This window comes from Ambystoma mexicanum, chromosome 5p, assembly GCF_040938575.1.
Source record: "Ambystoma mexicanum isolate Mex_15411 chromosome 5p, UKY_AmexF1_1, whole genome shotgun sequence".
NCBI lineage: Eukaryota > Metazoa > Chordata > Amphibia > Caudata > Ambystomatidae > Ambystoma > Ambystoma mexicanum.
The window spans coordinates 1,146,351,449-1,146,372,892 of record NC_090930.1 but is presented as its reverse complement, the minus strand read 5'-3'; the positions used below and the strand labels follow the sequence as shown (position 1 = coordinate 1,146,372,892).

General features: G+C 46.1%; 2 protein-coding genes across 3 annotated transcripts in view; one reads left to right on the top strand and one right to left on the bottom strand.

Annotated features, from left to right (window-relative positions):
• The window catches only part of C5PH5orf22 (chromosome 5p C5orf22 homolog), a 746,374-nt gene extending 733,868 nt beyond the window's left edge, over nucleotides 1-12,506 (bottom strand). The window contains exon 1 of the mRNA XM_069613612.1: nucleotides 12,205-12,506. The gene's annotated coding sequence lies outside the window, so the exon portion shown is untranslated. The remainder of the gene's footprint in view (nucleotides 1-12,204) is intronic.
• Nucleotides 12,507-12,552: 46 nt separating this feature from the next.
• Nucleotides 12,553-21,444, top strand: part of DROSHA (drosha ribonuclease III) — a 1,388,683-nt gene continuing 1,379,791 nt past the window's right edge. The window contains exon 1 of one of the 2 annotated variants that reach the window (XM_069613610.1): nucleotides 12,553-12,776. In XM_069613610.1, the coding sequence (XP_069469711.1) occupies nucleotides 12,733-12,776 (44 nt within the window). In that variant the 5' untranslated portion in view covers nucleotides 12,553-12,732. Of the gene's footprint in view, nucleotides 12,777-13,147; nucleotides 13,322-21,444 lie in introns of those variants that run through there. The other variant, XM_069613611.1, reaches the window with a different exon arrangement.

The following is a 21,444-nucleotide window of genomic DNA, read 5'->3' as shown; positions in this document are numbered from 1 at the left end:
GAGACCTCCCTGGACGCAGGCAGGAAGAACGAATACACAGGCCCACATTAAATAAAGGAAATGATAAAAGAAGGGGCAGAGATGGAGGAGAAACAGTTACGAGCAAGGGAAATATGGACACAACAGACGATGTAGACGATACGGAAGAAGAGGGGGGTATACGGACTCGACTTTGGGGAACCCAGGGGGTCAAACAGGACACAACCTAATGCTACTTCTGGAGAAGGGAGGGGTTAGACCACAATACGTCCCTTGGAAGCATGCAGACAAGGAAAATATAAAGTGCAGGCTCCCATCATTAAGTGGAGGTGCGGGAAAATGGATATATGAAATGGAAAAACACACCGCAGGACAGAAACCGGCAGTAGGAGATGTAAAGGGCCTCCTAATATCAATATTGGGGGATGCAGCAGATGACATCTGGAAGAGAGCAGGCTTCCCCGGAGTCACAATAACAAACACATCACACGATGGGGCACCATTCGCAAACTGCAGACATGCATTATGGCAAGCGCTGAGGGTACAGTACCCAGACACATCAGACATAGGAGCAATTACATCACGCAAGATGCGTGAGAACGAAGATCCTGTTAATTATATCCAGGAAATTCAAGAGAAGTGGCGTATGGAAACTAGAGAACAATGGGACAAAACACCAGCAATATTCTATCATATACTAATACAAGGGCTCCCAGAAGCAGTGCAGAAACAACTGAAGAAAGTAGTGGGGATGGAAGCAAAAGCATGGCCAGAAATACAACTGACGATAGTACATCATTGTAGGACATGGCAAAAAAAATTTAACAAAAGGAAGAGGATAGAAAAGCAGAAGAGGCTAAATTGGTACAGAAAAAACTTACTAAATACACGATGGAAGGTGCACTAATAACTACACCTGCAACAATGACCCAAAACCCCACACAAGTAGTGGCTGCACAAGATCCCTCCCAAATACAATCACCACAGATTGTAGCACAACAGCCGCCCCCACCATATATGACTAACATGGGAGGAGGATACTCAACACCAGGAGCTGGATATTATAATTATAACAGGGGAAGGGGAGGAATGATGAGGGGGAGGGGATACGGCTATAACACACAGCAGATTCAGAAATTTCTACCCCTCCGGGCAACCAGTATACCAGGACAATTCAGGGAGTTTTCCATGGCAGACCAGGGAACCACCGGTATGTTGGATTTGTGGATTGCTAGGGCACATGTCACGCACATGTAGAATGCGACCCGGCACACCAGCATGGGGAGAAGAGGGACAACAAGGGCCTACAAGGGAACAGTAGGGCCACCAACAACAGCAGGCACTGCTGCCGGGAAATGTGCAACAACAACTAGCAACACAACAACAGCTACAGACATATTCACCACCACAACAACAGGTAGCAATAACACAACAACATCAAGTGCAGCAAGTACAGCAACCCGCTCAAATTCAAGACCATAAAATAACCTCTACCAATACACAGCTACAGCAAACACAACTGGGAAGGGTGATGGTCCTGGGACACAACCCTTACACCGGAAGTGGTCAATCATTATACCCACAATAGGACAGCCCACAGACGGCCTTGGTGTGTCCCATCCTGTCGGTAACACCTAATAGTGCGGAGGAACCACGCATAGAGGTAACGATAGGTGACAAAAAATTATCATTCCTTGTTGACACCGGGGCGACCCGGTCTTGCATAAGGGAAGGTAAATTTAAGATGTCAGGTGAGGCCATGAACACCCAAGGATTCTCTGGGGCTAGGAGGTTGGTTCCCTTTACTGATAATCCCCTATCGATAAGGGAATGTTATGACATGTCCGTCCCGCTTTTATATTCAAGGGACTCACCAGTAAACATACTTGGGAGAGACATAATGAGCAGGTTGAATATGACAATCTTCTTTACGGAGGACGGCATAATTTGTTCCACTCCTGGAATAAACATGCTCACTGCACGGCAAATTATGCAAGCATACTGTGGACAGACAGTGATCAGGGCTGAGCCAGTAGATGGCGAACTGTTCCAGTACGGAACAGACATGGCATTCGCATGGATGCCAGGAATAGAAGGAAAGATCGGGAGGAGGCCAACAGCCTATTTGTTTAGACCAGAAACACCAGCCAATGAACCAGAAGGAAATGTGATTTCAGTGAGCATGGAGAGCATTATAGCAACTGCTGATTATATCGCAGTACATGCCCAAGACAGGGAAGGAAGAGCATGGAGGGCAGTGATAGCCCTAGCTGAGGGAAGCAGTTCGGGCTGGACTTCCCCTTTTGGGGTGGGGCCAAGCCTGATTTGCATATGGTCTTTCCCTTCTGTAATGGCTTGGCAGGCGAAGAACGGTGGTCTGGAGGGTTGCCCAGAGCATTGCCAGTGGTTAAGATTAATTCTAAACCTTCCAGCCATCACCTCTTTGTTTTTGCTATGTCACCCCGAGTGGGACGGGTATGCCCAGACGTGGGTCCCGTGCCTGCTGGGCCTAGAGACCCAAGCTACTCCTCACTGATGAGCCCCAACAAGGGCGAAACATGTTTGGGGATGCTTGTGGTCTCGTGCAGAAGGGATGTGGCCTAGCAGTTCGGGCTGGACTTCCCCTTTTGGGGCGGGGCCAAGCCTGATTTGCATATGGTCTTTCCCTTCTGTAATGGCTTGGCAGGCGAAGAACGGTGGTCTGGAGGGTTGCCCAGAGCATTGCCAGTGGTTAAGATTAATTCTAAACCTTCCAGCCATCACCTCTTTGTTTTTGCTATGTCACCCCGAGTGGGACGGGTATGCCCAGACGTGGGTCCCGTGCCTGCTGGGCCTAGAGACCCAAGCTACTCCTCACTAATGAGCCCCAACAAGGGCGAAACATGTTTGGGGATGCTTGTGGTCTCGTGCAGAAGGGATGTGGCCTAGCAGTTCGGGCTGGACTTCCCCTTTTGGGGTGGGGCCAAGCCTGATTTGCATATGGTCTTTCCCTTCTGTAATGGCTTGGCAGGCGAAGAACGGTGGGCTGGAGGGTTGCCCAGAGCATTGCCAGTGGTTAAGATTAATTCTAAACCTTCCAGCCATCACCTCTTTGTTTTTGCTATGTCACCCCGAGTGGGACGGGTATGCCCAGACGTGGGTCCCGTGCCTGCTGGGCCTAGAGACCCAAGCTACTCCTCACTGATGAGCCCCAACAAGGGCGAAACATGTTTGGGGATGCTTGTGGTCTCGTGCAGAAGGGATGTGGCCTAGCAGTTCGGGCTGGACTTCCCCTTTTGGGGTGGGGCCAAGCCTGATTTGCATATGGTCTTTCCCTTCTGTAATGGCTTGGCAGGCGAAGAACGGTGGTCTGGAGGGTTGCCCAGAGCATTGCCAGCGGTTAAGATTAATTCTAAACCTTCCAGCCATCACCTCTTTGTTTTTGCTAGGAACAGGTACTATACATTGGTCAGCTGATATCCCAGCACGGAAGAAAGATTGCACCACAAAGAGCACAGGCTATATCAAAAACGCCATTGCCACAAACAGTGAGGGAACTGCAGCAGTTCCTGGGATTGTGCAACTACTGTAGAGCATGGGTATTTGATTACAGCTCATACATAGGACCCCTACTTGAAGCATTAAGAGAAGCTAACAAAGGGGAGAAAAAATTTGGGTGGACAATGGAAATGAAAGAGGCCTTTGATGAACTGAAAGACGCAATATCAACTGCTCCGGTACTGGCCACCCCAGATTATGAACGACAATTCTTTATATTTTCACATTGCGACTCAGCAGTAATGAAAGCAGTGTTGGCTCAAAAAACAAGCATGGGATACAAACCAGTAGCATTTTACAGCGGTCACTTGGATCCTGTTATGTTAGGTCATTTCCCTTGCGAACAAGGTCTCGCCGCAGCTGCCTTCGCGGTAGAGAAATCATCATCTATTACAATCGGGTGCCCAACCACACTATTTGTAGAACATGCACTATTTGCAATATTGAACAAGCCTAAATCCACACTAACCACGCAGAGGGCGTCAGGTTATGAGATCATCTTATCTAGACCAGAATTATCAATTGTCAGATGCAGCACAGTTAATCCTGCAAGGTTTATAGCGGAAGTGATTGAGGAGGGCGACTATGCACATGATTGTACGCAGACTACCGAAATGTACTCATGTACTAGAAAAGTTGAAGAGGATGCGCTGAATGGAGGAGAGCTCTTGTTCATTGATGGGTCATCAACAATAGACCAGAGTGATGGGATAAGGAGAACTGGGGCAGCAGTGGTAAAAATGACAGAGGAATTGGTGTGTGTGGCGGTGAAATGTATACAATTACCACAACATTACTCTGCTCAAGCAGCAGAATTGGTTGCACTGATCTTGGCGTTGAAAGAAAGCTTTGACAAAAGAGTAACTATATATTCTGATAGCGCATATGTCACGTCTACTGTCCACTCAGGATTGATAAAATGGAGGAGAAGAGGGTTTAGAAGAGCTGACGGCACCCCAGTGCAACATGCTCTCTTATTAGCTGAATTAATTGAAGTTATAAATGATCCCCAAGAATTAGCTTTGGTCAAATGTATCGCACACACTAATGGAGAAGATCATATCTCAAAAGGAAATGCAGCAGCAGACGCACATGCGAAGTATGCTGCATATTTTGGTGAGATATGGAACCCCCCAGAGTCAGAGAGAGGGAGAGGGGGGGGATAGCTAAAGAGATGTTGATGAGAGAGGGGTACACCCATCTCCCAGCCACACAGATAATGGAGTTACAAGCGGCTGCACCAATGGCAGAAAAAGAAATATGGGTAAAAAGAGGATGTACAATGTCGCCAACTGATGCACTATGGCGTCAGGGTAACACTGGAAAGATGGTAATGCCACTGGCACTATTGAACACCGCCCTGAGCCAACTCCACCACCCAGCCCACACAGGCAAGGAAGTTATTGCAGCACGAATTAGGGAAGATTGGTTCTGTCCCGAGTTAAATTCCCATGTGACAAATTTTATCAGCAATTGTCTCACATGTCAACAGTTTACGGCCGGTCACACGCTGAAAGTGATAAAAGGTACTATACCCCGGCCAGAGGGACCCTTCCTGCACATCCATATTGATTACGTTGATATGATCAACGTATGTCAAGGAAATAGGTATATGATTGTAGTGGTATGCCCATTCTCCAGGTGGATTGAGGCAGGACCCTGCTCACATCCAGATGCATTTAGAGCAGCTAAATTTCTAGTGAGGGAGGTTTTCCCCAGGTGGGGAGTGTGCGAGGTACTGCGGTCGGATAACGGCCCGCATTTCGCTAATGAAATGTTCCAGCACATCACATCCTTACTGAACATCAAGCATAAATTTGCATGTGCATATCACCCGCAGGCCAACGGTATATGCGAACGCCTGAATGGCCTACTGAAGGAGGCAATTGCAAAGATACAGCAAACAACAAAGAAGAGTTGGTTGTATTGCCTTCCGCTAGCTCTATTTGAGCTGAGGAATAAACCAGGCTCCGACCACCACCTCACTCCTCACGAGGTGGTGACCGGACGTCAAATGCGCCTTCCTTTAACGCCAACATCAAGAGCATTCACAGACTATGAAAACACTGCAACTGTTCTTGGTGATGAAATGTACCAATATGTATCTTCTTTGATTACTAGTGTAGTGTTTGTGTCTCAACAGCTCGAGCGCACGCGGGGCGGGTCTAAGAGTGATCAACAAGAAGACGCGGATAAAGAATTGGAAAAGGAAAAACTGTGCAAAATTGCTAAAGGTGACCACGTGCTACTCCGCAATTTCAATAGAAAGTGGAACAGCCCACGCTTCACTGGCCCCCACCTGGTAGAGGAGGTATCTACGAGAGCAGTAAAGTTGCAGGATAAACGTGCTTGGCATCACCTACACGACGTGAAGATCTGCAAACTCCAGACCCGCCCTAGCGTCACTGACAGGGCCATTGGAAGAACAGTGACAGCGTCACCCACGGAGAAAGAGACTTCTACCACAGCTGACGACCTCAGTGTCTCCATACCCTGCCACCCCCCAGGACCCCCAGAGACAACTACTGAAATAGAAACTGGTAATTCCCATACCGCCCACCCCATGGTCACACGATCAAAGAGTAAAGAGACTTCCGCCAGTTGAGCCCCAAACCCTCTGCCCACAAACCTCCTACCCACTACAGCCACCACCCAATTGAAGGACATTGTCTTGCACATATACACATGTAAACACTTGTATGTTTTCTTTTTCTTTTTTTCGCACATGCAGGTACCGCGTTTTATTGTATTGCTGAGAAAACAGATAACTAACAGCGTACATTGCCCAGGAGTAGATGCTACCCTCAGACGATAATTACCCTGAAGCCCTATCACACCAATTTATCTAACACATAAAAAGGCCAAAGTACCTAAAAAGAAGGAGGGCACGCGTTTACTACACAGCATTTATCTTGGCCATAGAACAATCAATGCCCCATCTTCACCAACACTTGCCTGCCCTAAGAGACAGATCGCTTAGATTGGCGTGGGAACAGCTCTTCGCCTGGGCACTGAACGACTACTTGATAGGGAGAGCTTGAAAACAACAACTAACACTAATAACAAGCTTATTGAGAATTTTCAGGCGGGCAACTTTAACGTCGCAAGAATAAGCTGCCGGACTGCAGCACGGTAAGAGCAAAATGCCGGTGAGACTAGCTTCTGTAATAAAAATGATAGGGGTTTTGATGATCACTGGTTTTTTGGCTGCCTCTGTATGGCAGAAAAGTTATGCTATCAATATTTTGGCTGCACCCAAACCTAATGTACCCCCGCCCACGGCTGCAACAGGTGTTACGTCAGGTGGTACTAGCAAGCCTCCACATAAGGGAAATAGAGTTAAACGCAGCACCTACTCAGATAATAAAGGCATTGATAATTACATAACAGATTCAGCACACGTCTCGAACAACATGTGGTACCAACACATGACCCAAATAGGTAAGCAGACAACAGAAGATAGCTGCTACGTCTGCTCATTGATCCCATACGCCATGAGCGCTTCTCGAACGTTCGTTGCCACAGAAATAGATGAAAAGACAGCACGATGTATAATATACCTGGCACTATTCCAAACGAGAGGGCGATTTCAAGTGACGGTGGTGAGGCTGGTGTGGAAAACGCGAGACACATATCCATACGAAAACAACTTCCTCAAGATTTATTTGAGTTACCACAAGAGCAGTTTGCATGCTGAAGCATTCAGATACATGACAAGTGGTCCTGAAAAGGGAGAAACGAAGAAAGTGACACTACAATACCTACCATGTGACTGGTACGCCACTGAAGTTCCTGGTACACAAGGATGTTGGGAAAGACCACTGGTAACAATAACAGGGAAGGTGTACATGGACAACAAATGGGACATAGGAGTGATTGGCAGCAACATGGTAACAAGAGAAAATATTACAACTATTGATGAACACAATAACAGATGTTGGAACATTTGGGGCAAGTACGTACCCATGCTGACCTGGATGGAGAAGGATGAAGACCCAATGAGCATACTGCCGCTGTCTGCACCTAAGATATGCTACCAACATAGAGGAGAAGTGGACGTGGGATACAACACCAACTGTGCAAGTGTGATAAGAGTTACCTGAGGGGGGAGCAGGAACAGCAGTATTAATGGACCATTACTGGGCCTGTGAAAACAAGGCATACCACACACTGCCCCCTCTGTGGAATGGTATATGCACAATGGTACACATTAATGTACCATCACTAGTGGTGCCCCAGAAACATGTGAACATGGCGAACTTCCCTAAAATGGATGAAGGAAACAAGAGGAAGAAGAGATCTGTACAACCTCAGAAGGGGTCAGAGAACGAAAACAACAACAACAACAATGTCCTGAATAGAAAGAAGAGACAAGGAGAACCTCTGACAGGAAATTACCTATGGGGAAGGTCGGAAACAGCACTCACTTCAATCCCACCAGAACACACACTATTCAGCAGAGCAGCAATGTTCTTCTCGTCAATAATACATCCGGGACTACAAGCTTACGCAAACGCAAAATGGCTCCAGATAACTCGATGGGAGCTAATAATGACAATTAATTCTACAGTAAATGGATTCAACGCAATAAAAGAGGAACTGCGAGCAGTGAGGATGGTAGCACTACAGAACAGATATGTATTAGATCTCCTTACAGCAATGGAAGGAGGAGTTTGCGCAAAGATAGGACAATCATGCTGCACATTTATTCCTGCTAACGATGCTGACAATGGTACACTGACAGAAGCAGTATCACAACTGGCCCAGATGCACTCCAAAATGATGGAAAAAAGTAAAGGAATGAAGAAGGATGACAGCTGGTTTTCAATGTTATGGTCATGGATACCACCATGGCTGTCGGACGGACTGAAGATTATAGTTGGATGTATAATACTGGCTGGAGCTGCACTGATCATAATAAGGTTTTGGAAGGCCCGGAAAGCACGCACTACAGACAAAATGATCGAAATGGTTGGTATGCACCCCTTGATGCCGACTGATGATGGCCACCACACAGATACAATAATAAAAGAAAGAGAAAAACTATGCAAACAGATCATCACCAACCACCTGGACCCCCCATCCGTGAAGCTCAAAAACCCAAGAAACCCAAGGAGCTACATCGGGAAATGAGTATACTGCACACCTGGAGGAAGCTGTGTGTATATGTATTGGTCATTTGAAGACCATGTCAACCACTATGGACACCTGGGAGGAGTAACTAAAATATGGAGAGTAAGAGGAGATAAGGAAAAAGATATGTTTGTGGTCGACAAGTCGACCAGAGGGGGGACTGAAGTGGGAGAATTGGACAAAAGACTCCCACCAATCCCCTCACGCCCCTGGCCTAGAGGATCGCGGCCCAGACACCCGCCACGAGAGGAATTTACCTATCTACCAGACGACCAAATACCCTGGTACAGGAACATACGGATGTGCCCACCAGCCTGCCCACCAGCCTGCCCTGCCCAAGCCGACACCTGCGGCATGGATGAACTCGACTGAACCATTCAATAGTAAATAAACACATTGTTAGAGATACCATGACGACATAGCCAACGGTCAGAACACCCGTGCAACCATGCACACTGGACACTCCCACACCAATCCACACGAAGAACATATTCAGTGCTATGACGTAGGTGACGGACACACCCACTGACGCGCATCTTTATTATTTTTCACATAGGTTTTTCAAAATGCAGAAACGCAAGACGCACAAAGAACTCATCTAAAATGCTTGCTGACGCTTCTCCTAACCCATGCATTGCGATGAGAAATGCAACGAAGACATGATACTGGAGATGAAGCAATATGATACCGTAACTTAAAGTGCTGTGCATCAAACATCCCCACCTATGCACCAGGCCCAAGTAGGCCGCAAGCAAGAGCCTCCACGAACATTGAACGAGCAAGAGTACAATTGCTGACCCTGCAGAATGAGCCCAGCGAGAACTGACAGCCAAGGGGGCAATGTTGCAACTCGCATGCCACAAGCCGAAGCCAAGGTCACACCTGCAAACTAAGCCAGACACGCAGAGGCAAATACAATTTTAAATGTGCAGAATTCTGCCTCAACCACGGTCTCTCCTCACGTGACCAAGCCGAACCTGACAGGGTGCCCGACCCGGGAGGGAAAAGTCGCCTGGGTCCCACGTTTTGAGACACAGGCTGCAACAATGAAATGACCCAATGGACACCTACGGCGGTGGGAATAGTCTGCTCTCAAGCATATGAGCAAATCCACGTATTGTCTGCACAAACACATAGTTACATATTGTTGCAAATGGCAGGTACACCGCGAGCTGGGAACAACGATGGTCCCAAGCAGGGGGGCTCGCGAGTGGACCAATCAGAACATGGGGCACTCATCACTGACGTCATTAACATTAGCCAATCATCAGGGGTCTTCGTGTAACAATTTTCATGTATCTAATAGAAGGGACAACCCAAGTATACCACCTGACTGACCCTTAACCACTAACAATCTCCTCTATACATGTGCTATACTAACTCTACCACTCGAGGAACCAATCCAGAGTGGCGATAGGTTTTTTGCTAACTTTCCCAGGTGACGCAAGTAGCGCGTCATACTGAGGCAAAAAGGGTCTGCGAGCCCCACGAATTTCGAGAGTCAGGACGGACGCGTACGATCCTAGACCCATCCCTGCCGTTGTTTAATAAACAGCAGAACCACCTTGCTTCTTGTGTGTGTCTCATACTCATTTTTGGGATACGCGGGAGGAGTTGGGGCCTCCCTGCCCGGAGGTCCGCGGACGGGCCAGCTGACCCCGGGAGAATTTCCCCCCCCAACAATACTATTCCTTATCACAGAAATGTCGACCCTCCTCTTCTGCCCTAGTGCGGAGTGAAAAGGGCCATATGTATGAGGTCGTACTGTACTAATGCATAATCGTTCCTGGGAGTGTTATAATTACCATAGAGAAGCATACATGCCAACCCTCTAGATTTATGCAGGAGACTCCTAACTGTATCGCCAATTCCCTCCTATCGGAAAATGTATGTCCCCCGATTTTCTTGTGGAAATCTCCCTCCCAGGTGCGTCGCAATTTTGGCATGTCTGGAGAAGGGAGGGACATATGGTCATAGCGCTCAACCTTTTGCTTCCCCAGGGCGGATGAAAACAGTCAACTTTGTTGTTGGCGGGAGAGAGTCCATTGCATACCTGCCTAACCTCTGGGTTTATCCCGGAGACTCAGGGTTTTCACGCTCTTCTCGGGGGAAGAGCGTGGAGTCTCTTGGTTTTCCGTCGCAGACCCAGTGTTTAAATAACAATACACATCTGCAGGCATTTCGTGTTAATTCTTAGCAGGGGCTCGATTTGCTGTAGTGTGGAGATGGGCAAAGAGCAGGTGGGCCGTATTTCAAGAGATTGAAATCTGCAACATCCTGTGATTAAAAGCAGCCGCCAGACACAATGCCGTGTCTGTCCATTCACATGGAAAACCGATGCTAGCTACAAACACAGCAAAGAGACCCAGACGTGACCCAATGCAGTTAACTAATCTATCCAGCTTGAACCACATCGAGTAAAAGTACTCAACACACCAAAAAGAGGACAAGCGGATTGAAATTAGAAGTGAAATACAGCAAGTGCAGTAACAAAGACCCATTTTTTCAAAAAATGGGTTAGTATTTTTTTTTTACCTGTCAAATATACAAAGGGATTCACTTCAGGGAGACACAATTAAGATCCAGTAACCCAGGGAGATCTTTTGAAGCTTCTATTCACGTTACACAAGTCCGTTTGCCCCAGCAGTCATAGTCTTTCCAAAAACGTAACAAACTATGGCTGGAGCTTAACAATAGGTAAATATGTCTTGGAGAGCAAATGCCTGATGCCCCTCTTGTGAGGTTCCCACACATGGCTGCCTGTTTGAAAGAGGTCCGTGCTGTTGATGTACTGCACCTGCTTGCAGTGTGTGTGTGTTTTTGTCGCGTGTTCTGCTTTCGCGTGTGTGGAGTAGTGCAAGGTTTCCAAATGCAAAAGGGCACTCCAAAAAAGGTAAATGCGTTTTTTTGAGGGCACAGTTTCATTTAGTGCATTTTTGTTCACATAGCCGATCACACAATCAATACAGTCGAAGGGACTGAAAGAATGAATTTAGTGCAACATAGGCAAATAACTTTCTTTTGGGGCGGTAGCTGTGTGGTGCATAGTGTATAATAGAAATGGGGTTTCTAATACTGAAAACATGTTTCTATGGCAGCTACAATCACGGAGATTATCTTTTTGACACTTGGGCGGTGTCTTCTGTGGCTATGGGCGCGGCTTAAATCTCAGGGTTTTTGATTTTAAAATGTAGGAAGGTATGGTCCACTGATGTGCACGTATGGGGCTTGGTGGGTTGGGTGAACTTATTATTGACACCTGCCAAAATCGTGTGAGTTGAGAGCTAGATAGGGGGATTGAAGATCAGATGGAATGGATTCCTAGTATGATGGTTATGACCTCAAACTTAAGTACTGTGACGAGGAAGAGTAAGATTTGGTGTAGTGAATATTACCGGTAAGCCACCGGCTCCTATCCATTTCACCCAAAATAGTCTTCTGTGCCAAAGGAGCCTCAATACGTGGAGTGATATGGTTGCACTGCCCACGTGATGGGGCTAGTGGTAATGATCTTTTATCTATTGGGGCAAAAAGTAGGCATGAAGGTAACCTCACCTGCGAGTCCGTTCAGCCCTTAGGCTAAGAGACATTGAGCTTCCGCGGGATGGTAACGAACGACTGTTCCAATCGTTGAACTGTACGAATTGCAACAGAATATCCAGTGTCTTGCATGGGAGCAGCCATCTTTAACCAGCACTGTCGGGCAGTAAATGAGCATAACATGCACAATGTAGATACCTTAGGAAGTGTGCTGTGCATGAGCGTAGGATGCTCCTTCGAAAATTATTTTACTATTGGTAATAAAACATCACGTCGCGACCAACATGTATCATAGATTTTATTGAACAACGTTGGATTGACTGCCATTTTGAAGTCAGGCAACGAAATACATTCACGTGACTTGTCACCTAAAATGGCGGACAGAGAAATTGAGCGCTCGGTCAAATGGGCATGCGCGATATTCTTTAAAGACGGTTCTCTGATCGCCAATTTTTCTTTAATTTACGATAAACAAGTTGGATATCTGAAATATTGAATTCATTGCACCCATCACCGAAGGACACCCCGCTAGGATTACTGGCAATGCGGGACTTCGCATCCACGCTCACTTTCAGTCAGGACTTGAGGTAGGGGTAGCAATGGCTTAGCAGTATGTTTATTGCTGCGCCTTGGTAAGCAGTGGATGCAAATAAAAACGCGCGGATAAACTGTTTACGTGAAACCTCCCATAAGTTGCAAAGGAAGACCTCTGTATTAAATAGTCCGCCGGCTTTATGATCTGTATGCATGTATTTCGAAAGCTATGCATAGACTTTCTGCTTTCGGTGGCGGTCCCGATGTATGTTCCCATTGAAAAATGGCGGCTAAGGTTCCCATGTCCTCTTTGTACATTTATCTTGGTAGCTAGATCGTTGCTAGATGAATGACGGGCCGTCACAACCAACCACAGTCCAGAAGTTTGGCTGGTTCACGACTTTCCCCCTTGGGTGGTGCTTCCGGCTTGGTGATCCCGGATGCAGTCGTACATTTTTCCGCGGCCGTTTCGGCCCCCCGCTTTCCTTGCTTTGTGGTCCGGGCCGCGGGAATAGCGCAGGGCAGAGACCCGAGTGTCTCCGGTTTTTGCGTCGCCACCTTTAACCCCTTACCCCTTCTGTCGGCTGACTGATCGCAGGTGAGCGCGCGCGGCGTGACAGCATTACTACTGTGCGGCAGGGCACCTCGAGGTGGAGGGAGGGGTGGTTGAAACGGCACCGCACATATACATCAATGAACCCTGTTATTCGTACACTTCTGCATGTGACTATTATGTCTTCAAAATAAATGTGCACGGATTAGGCGTTTTAATTAAACCCGAACGGCAATATACAAAGTCCCCGAACTCGCTATCGCCTGCATCTCTTCCAGGGGACTTGGTGTGACGTAACCCGGAGCCCATCCTTCCTGCAAGTACACATTCATGCATTTCAATGTTCCCCGTGTGGCATGATCTGTCAATCATTCGTTAAGTTATTAAGAACAACCCGAACGTTACACTATTTGTGAGCTCTGCATCGTTGGAACAGTGCCTCTAATTTTCATTAATACATAAAACAAATGCGAATTTGTAGGGACACTTTTTGAAGTGGGCTAATATTGTGGCTGTGCTCATCGGGGAGGGCAGTGCCTGGCAGAACAATGAAGTACGTTATTTATTTTAATGAACCAACGATGTATTGTTGCTCCCACTGATCTTTGGTATAATCCGCGACGTTGCGCTCCGTTACGATTTTGCCTTGCTGGTCTGTCAAACCATTGATTTATCACGTTCACTTAATGTACTGTGTATTGTATTGTATCATTACCTTGCACCACTACAATGTCTGACATTGCCAGTACATACCATTTGGACATTTGAGGTGACCGTTATAACTATTTGCGCTATTTTCTGCAGTATGTACTCTTTTAAAGAGTATTAGCAATGCTGCCATGTCGCATTATCTACTTAGGGTAACTGAAACAGGCTAGGGTTAACAGACACAACATTAAAAAGGGGAGCAATTCATGGTCCATTATAGGAGTAAGTTTCAATGCACCACGTACATTTGTTCAGTTCCGAAAACAATTGCAAAGACATTCCCATGCAATATATACTTGTAATAAAAGAAAGGGTACTAAATTTAAACAAGGGTATACTTATTTAGGGGTGGGGTGGAAGTTATTTCTGCAGCTGCGCTGATTTGAAAACGGTAACAGTTTAAAAAAGAAATGTTCTGCACTGATGAGACATTGTTTCCCCTTCTATTGCACACATTAGAATATTTTCAAAATAGTATACTTTATTCCGTATCCTTTAATGGTTATTGACAGTGATTTGGAGGGACTACAGTGTATTTGGAGGGACTACAGTGTATCACTTGTGGTAATGTTTATACTGGCAATCGACGTGATTTGATACCGTGCATGCATATTATATTGGCCCGTTTTAAATGTTCAGAAAAGTCCAGCATTGTGACAGTGTTGTGTGACAATGATCTGTTTAAATACTTTGGCTATAAAAAAGAAAGGGGGAATAGAAAAAAGGGTGCCAGACAGCGAGCAGTGAAAAGCTCCTGTTGGGGTAGCAGGACAGAGTCAGAGGACGTAATCAGGACAGTGTTTGGAGTGCGAGGTCTGTATTGCGCTATTGTCGTAGTCCTTTATATAGCACCTTTCCTCCATTTGTATGACCTCAAAGCGCTTTGTGGTAGCAACGCCTTCATAGACCGAAGTCCACGTATGGGGAAGTTCTAAGAGGAGGCTTAAGATGCATGGGTGTGTGGCCAAGCTGAGGACTTAAGAGGGCTGGCTAGGCTCCAGTAAGTAACCCAAGAGGTCAGGCAAGTGGTTGGTTGCTGCAGGTCGTCACATCGCTTGTGCGGGAGAATCGCGATGTATCCACCTAGACTGAAAACAGGGGCTTTGAGGCAAATCTGGTGTTTCAGTACGGAGCGTTTGTGAGCACACTGTTGCTGCATTCTAGCCTGCATGGATGGCTAGCCGTGCCTGTGGCAGATGTCCACAAATGTGGTGTTTATGTATACCTTAACTTTAGAGGGAGCTTGTTTGTTTGTCATCTGATCTTCTGTATGGAGGATAAAGCCAGCTTCCTTTGTTGACTTTTCTGGGCACTATGGACAGGTTACCCTTAAGTCTACCAAGTGCAATAGACTGGTTGACAAGAACATTTTCTAGGTGGGACAGACAGGCTACCATACAAACTAGGCTAATGGGATTCTCCAAGTTCAATAGAAGAGTTACCTTTATAGCCTTACTACATATCTTTCACGTTCTACAAATGCTAACCAAAGCAGTATAATAAGAGCAATATCAAGGATACCTGGGTGTAACCACAGTTTGTTACAATATTTAAGCAGTCATAAGTGTAATGGAGGGTTACCAACATACATCTTGTAGCGTCATGGGCTGGCTAAACCTTGTAGGTGTAAATTTAGCACCTTCTTCAATCAAGAAGATTACAAATTGAAGTAACATGTGATTATTGCCAAAGTAATGCAAGAGGTTTCCCACAGATACAGTACTAATGACATTTGGCATATTTCAAAGCCTGATGCCAAGAAAATGACTGCAGAAGGCAAAAAAAGGACTGCTAAGAACGACTGTTGTGGAATCTAAGGTCATGCAGCGATTTTGAATTGGTTATTTTACTCCCTCTTTTTGAAAGTTGAGAGTAAAATTATTTCATTATGGTAATACCCCTTTTCCAATCAGAGTATTTTGTAAGCAGGTCAAAATATATTATATTGAAACAAAAAGTGTAATATTTCTTTGTACCTAGTTATTCATGCAGATTAAACCACATGTTTACCTCTTTGGCTCAGGCAGTAATGATAGCTACCGCCCATGGTCCAAGACATACACTAGTGGTCCAACCATCCATGGAACTGTTTTGGGGAGCAGGCACACAAGCTCAGATGTTGGTTTCCTAAGTTTTGTTGGATTTCTTTTTACTGCATATTTTTAGTGATTAAAAGTGGCTGAAGCGCCTTGTCTGTAGGGCTGGATGTAGGGGGGCTGGGGGAAGAGGTGGGTTTTCAGGAGCAACAGCTCAATGTCTTGGGGGTGCATTGTGGGAAAGCTCTGTTGGTTTGGAAGAGTTTGCATATGGGTATGTGGAAAAGGTGGGTTTTGTGTTTTTGGAGGGGGTTGTTAGATGGAGCTGCAGTTTTTGGTAGAAGTGTGCGGGTGATGACTGCTGTATTGTTTTGGAAACCAGGCAGAGGCCTTCAAAGTCGTTCCTTTGAATGACTGGGGAGCCAGAGAAACTGGGAGCGCTGCAGTGATAGGCCTGTTCGGTGGTGGGGAGGGAGGTGCGAGGATTATTTTGGCTGCAGCATTCTGGAGGGTGAGTCATTGGAGCACAGAGTTGCCATAGTCCAGCCTAGAGGGGAAGATGTCTGGATGGCAGTGCAGAACAACTTTTGCAGCCGGATGGGATTGGGGCATCCACAGAGGTGGTTTGGGAATGTGCTAGTCTTGACAGTGTCAATGCCCGAGAGTGCAGGGTCTAATAGTTTGAAGCCAAGCATTGTCACCGGTTTGGAGACCTGTGTGGGTGTGCTACCTAGTGAAGGTACTTGGTCCCTGCAATGCTTGTAATGATGGGGACGTGGTTTATCTAGTTGGTGTTCAGCTTAAGTAAATGGGTTGCCTTATGTATTTGTAATTGAGATGCAGTTGGTGACAGTGGGCACATCTTTTAGCAAAGACATGGACGTTAAGTTGTGTGTTCTGCGTGCTGGTTGAAGAGGTTGTCTCATAGACACCATGTAGGGGAGAGGCTACTAGACGGAGGAGCTGCGGGAGACTGTCCAGATGATGGGGTGGGCCAGAGCAAGTCTGTGGTAAAGACAACGTTGGTGTGGACTTGCATAAAAGAGGAAATTCGTTGAGTACTGTACCTCTGTCCTATTCCGTGGCTAGGATGGGCAGTGCACTGTGGTCAGTAGTGTCAAAGGCAGCCGAGGTAGTAGTACTAGTTAGGCAGGAGAGCCCTTGTCTGTGGTGCAGAGGGTGCTGTCAAGGATGGTGAGTGTGGAAGCTAGGTTAGTGGGTACTAAAAGGTGGTTGGTAGTGATTGCCGGAGGGAGCACACGTGGAATTCCATAATACTTGTTGGTCGGCAGGTTTCTTGGAAGGCAGGTGATGTCTGTCCAGAGCAGGCCAGTATCAATGCAATATTTGACTGCCTGGACGGGAGGCCAGTTTGGTGTACTGTACAGATGCTTTGTTGTGGGGCGTGATGGAGTCAAATGGTCTCAGGTGAGACGTGCTTGGGGAGTGGTGAAGTGAGGGCCATTTTGGCTATGTTTTGATGACTTATGAGTCATTGTTTTAGTAGAGGGAGGTGTTGTAATGGGGCTGGTGTGTGGTGAGTACGTTTGTGTAGTTGGTAGCTTTGGTAGTTTGGATATGTTTGAAGTACGTGGCACATACATGTTTGAGTAGCATGTTTCATGTTTCCCCCCTGTGCTCACCTATTTGCATCTGTGCTGCTTTAGCGCTTTTAGAGCTGTTGTACCCGGGTCTATGGTTGGCATTGTGGGTTGCTGCTTATTTTGAGGGGTATGGGTATGGGATTGGTGGTGGAGACTATGGCAGTGTTCGAAATTGAGGAGCTATTTAGCTTCTGGTTGTATCCCAAGGAGAGCCTGGTTGGCTTGAAACCAGAAGCTGCCAGGAGCTATATTTGGCTGTATGGGCGAACTGGTGCCATCCAAATATATCCATATGACATTAACCTTGTGCATTTAGGAATGTGCATAAATGAGCACTAGGACACATCCAGAAGCGTAATTGTTGCTTTTTAATTGTCAAAAAGTGATAGTTTGCATCTCATGCAGGAGTTAAATTTGCAGCACGCTACACTTTTAGCACCTGCTTATCATTATTTTGATCCCTGAAATATGGAGTTCACATCGTGGGTTATAGCAGTGTCGTGGGTGGTGTTTGCCCTTGATGTTAGGGGTGTCTTTTATGGGCAGTTGTAAGATCAACGGTGCTAGTATGTAGTTTGTGATGAGTTTTGCTTCTCCTTGGTGGTATAGGAGGTTCTGAGTGATGGATGTTGTGTATGGGTCTGTCTCTAATGTTCAATTGGATTGCAGTGTGATCTGACCACAGCACTCCTGTTAGGTTTTGACTTTGGGTGAATTTTTTGTGTGCATATATATGTTCCATGGTGTGTCCTACTTTGTGTGTTTGTGGACTGTTGATTTTTTTGGATATTGTATGGTATGAATGGAAGAAAGATGTTTTTTATTGTTGGTGCACTGTTCCTTGGGTTGAAGTTTCCTAGATAGATGCAAGTTCCTGGTGAGAATAGGATTGTGCACTTGAAAATAAAGTTGAGATCGAGTGGGGAGGTATGGTGCATAGAGCTTCAAGGGGATGAGTACAGGGTGATGGATGGATCAGTGAATGGCTACTCCACTGTGTATGTTTGGGTCTTTCTAGAATATGGTGTAGTTGGGAAGAAGTGAGTCTGTGCTGGGTTAGTGTTGAGGTGTGAGCCCTGTTTTGGTCGGCGTGAATGTCACGTGGGTGTGGACCAACAGTTGAGACGAATGTATGTGAAGAGCTTTTGGTATGTTGGAATATGGGGGTGGGGGATAAGGTTGGTGACGTGTAGGGGAGTGTATGTGGCATGGTTGGTGGGACTTTACATGCAGGTATTCTGTTTCTCCAGTGGTGAATAGGGGCTGGGGCGATCCTGGTACCTCCTTGATGGGGAAGTGGTAGGGGAGTTCTGATGCAACTGTGGCTGCACATATCTGTGCTGCAACAGGGTTGTATGTGAATAGGAGCATAGTAATCTGACTGGCTCACTTTGCCTTTCTGATTTCGCTCCCCATGTTGCCTGCTTCACCTTCTTGGGCAGTTGTGATTAGTACCCTGAAAGCGGAGGCGTGCACCCAGAAGTATACACTTTTTACAGGCTTCAGTCTAGAGTGGCTAATGATAGACTAGTGGTTGATGCAGAATAGAAGCGGAAGGTTGTCGGGTGAGGGGGCGAAAGGGTGGCCTTGGTCTGACGAGGTCCAAACCGATCGTACTATGTGGTTGCCTTTCTGAATTATGAAGGACCCTTTAATTGTGTAAATCAAGTTGTGTTCATGCCAATTGATCCTTTTTGGGATATGAACCCTTTTATTGTGGTATCAATAATTAATCAGTTTTGTGGGGCAATTCCACTTGGCTTTTAGTCTTCCGTTGATGCAGTGCAGAAGTACAGATCCCAACAGATAATGTAATAGCCACTTTCACTCCCTAAAACGGGCAAATACACCCAAGCAAAATAATCAAAACGCTTAAAAAAATAGGTATCAACTAACGCACTGGTAGCCTGCCCATTGCTCACACCCACACAGCTCCACATGCTTGGATCATTGAAGCAGTGGCGCGGGAATGTGCTCCAATATTACTTGCGGTCTGACCCGAAAAGGACTGTAAAATGGATTACGAATAATTTTACTTTTTTTAGTCAATTGTATTGTAATTTTCATTTGTATAGCGCCTTTTACCATTTAGTCTCATCGCTGGCCGTGGGAACACCCTTGGTGGACCGAAGTCCAGAGTGTTGGAGATCATGGATTGGAATGCGTGCGTGCGTTTGGCCACAATACAGCTTAGCGGGCTGGCCAGGCTCCAGTAGAAACAGCCCATGAAGCTCGGGCAGATTGATGGGTGCTGAGTTCAGGAGATGGGGCGAATGCTAGAGACTGGCTGTGTTCAGCTAGCTCAACTTTTGTTGTAGATCACAGCTGCATTCTACCGCGTGTGAATGGATAGCTGTGCCTGCGACAAGTTCCACCAAAGTGGTGCATTTAACCGTGAGCCCTGTTGGAGCTTACCTTTGTCGCTCCGTCGTCTGAAAGTCGGTGGAAAAGGACTGCGCACAGTTGTAGACTCTTCTAGGCGGCGGGGCTATTCTCAAGATTTCTTAGCGCAATAGACCGGCTGACCTAGCATATCTACTAGGTGGCTACCATAGGCTTTAGGATAGTAGGATTCTGTAGGTGCCATGGACAGGCTACCTTTTTTATAGTCGAAATCTCCCTGGTTCTATGTGCGCTCCTAGCCGTCTACCAACTGATGTTGGGATACCAAGGCTGAGTTGGGGTCGTTAAGTGTAATGCGAGTGGGGGCATCACCAGTGTAGTTCTGGGTTGTAAATGCAGCTAACCTCATGGGCGCAGCACAAATGGCCATTCAGATACATTTAATGCACACACTGGCCATACGGGTGCCAGGCTTATTTCTTCAAGAGAAATTAGCCTACTAATGCATTCATGTGCTAGACTTCACAATTCTTCAAGAGTAACACATTTCCTCTAACAATACATCTTAGTAAAACTCATTGCTTGTCTTTCACACATAAGTAGAACACATTTCCTTCCTCCACAGCCTCTCTGTGTAACACAAATAGGTATGTCGCGTTCCTCTGACAATCCATCTGTATACGGCACATTTCCTTCCCCCCAATAATCCATCTAATCGGACATTGAGTGCTTTTTAGAATGCACAGTAGTGGGGGAAAAGCACCTAGATTTAAAATATTAAAGACAGGGGTGGATAATATTCAGTGCACCTACTATGCCTAGTATCTATGAGCATATTTGATATGGTCTGGCCTGGCTGCATAACCCAGCAATGACTGTTACCCACTAGTCAGTCAGTGAATAAGGTACAGAGCGTGGGTATATTGGGTTCTTTGTACCTAGCTCTTTGGTCAAAGTAGGATTTCCCACATGTGATAAGTGAACTTTTATTGGTTGTAAACCAATGAGTATAAAGTTCATGATGTGCCAACATGCTTCATTTGGAGGCCCGTGCAATTGTTTCGCCCTTGCCCGGGCTTTCTCGTGGCACCGTTACAATAATAGTGTGTATGATATAATGTGTTAATCAAATTCTTAAATCCAGCATAATCGTAACGTATAGTACATATCACCATTGTTTTCAAAGATTAATCTCATTAATTGTCCATGCAGAATTTCATACATCATTGTGCATTCTAGACCGAGCAACTAAGGCTCAAGTGAAAAAGAGGATTTCTGTAGAGGTTCAGACTGAGTTCTGTACTTTTATCAATCTTGAGATTCCGCGCAACACCGCAATACTGAAAGAAATACAGCCCTAGCAAGGACGAATCACTGACAATAAGACAGGTACATAGAAAATAAGGATCATTGTCAAATCAATGCTAACCAGAACTATAAAAATAGAAAATTCTAGAATCTCAAGATTGAAAGTAGG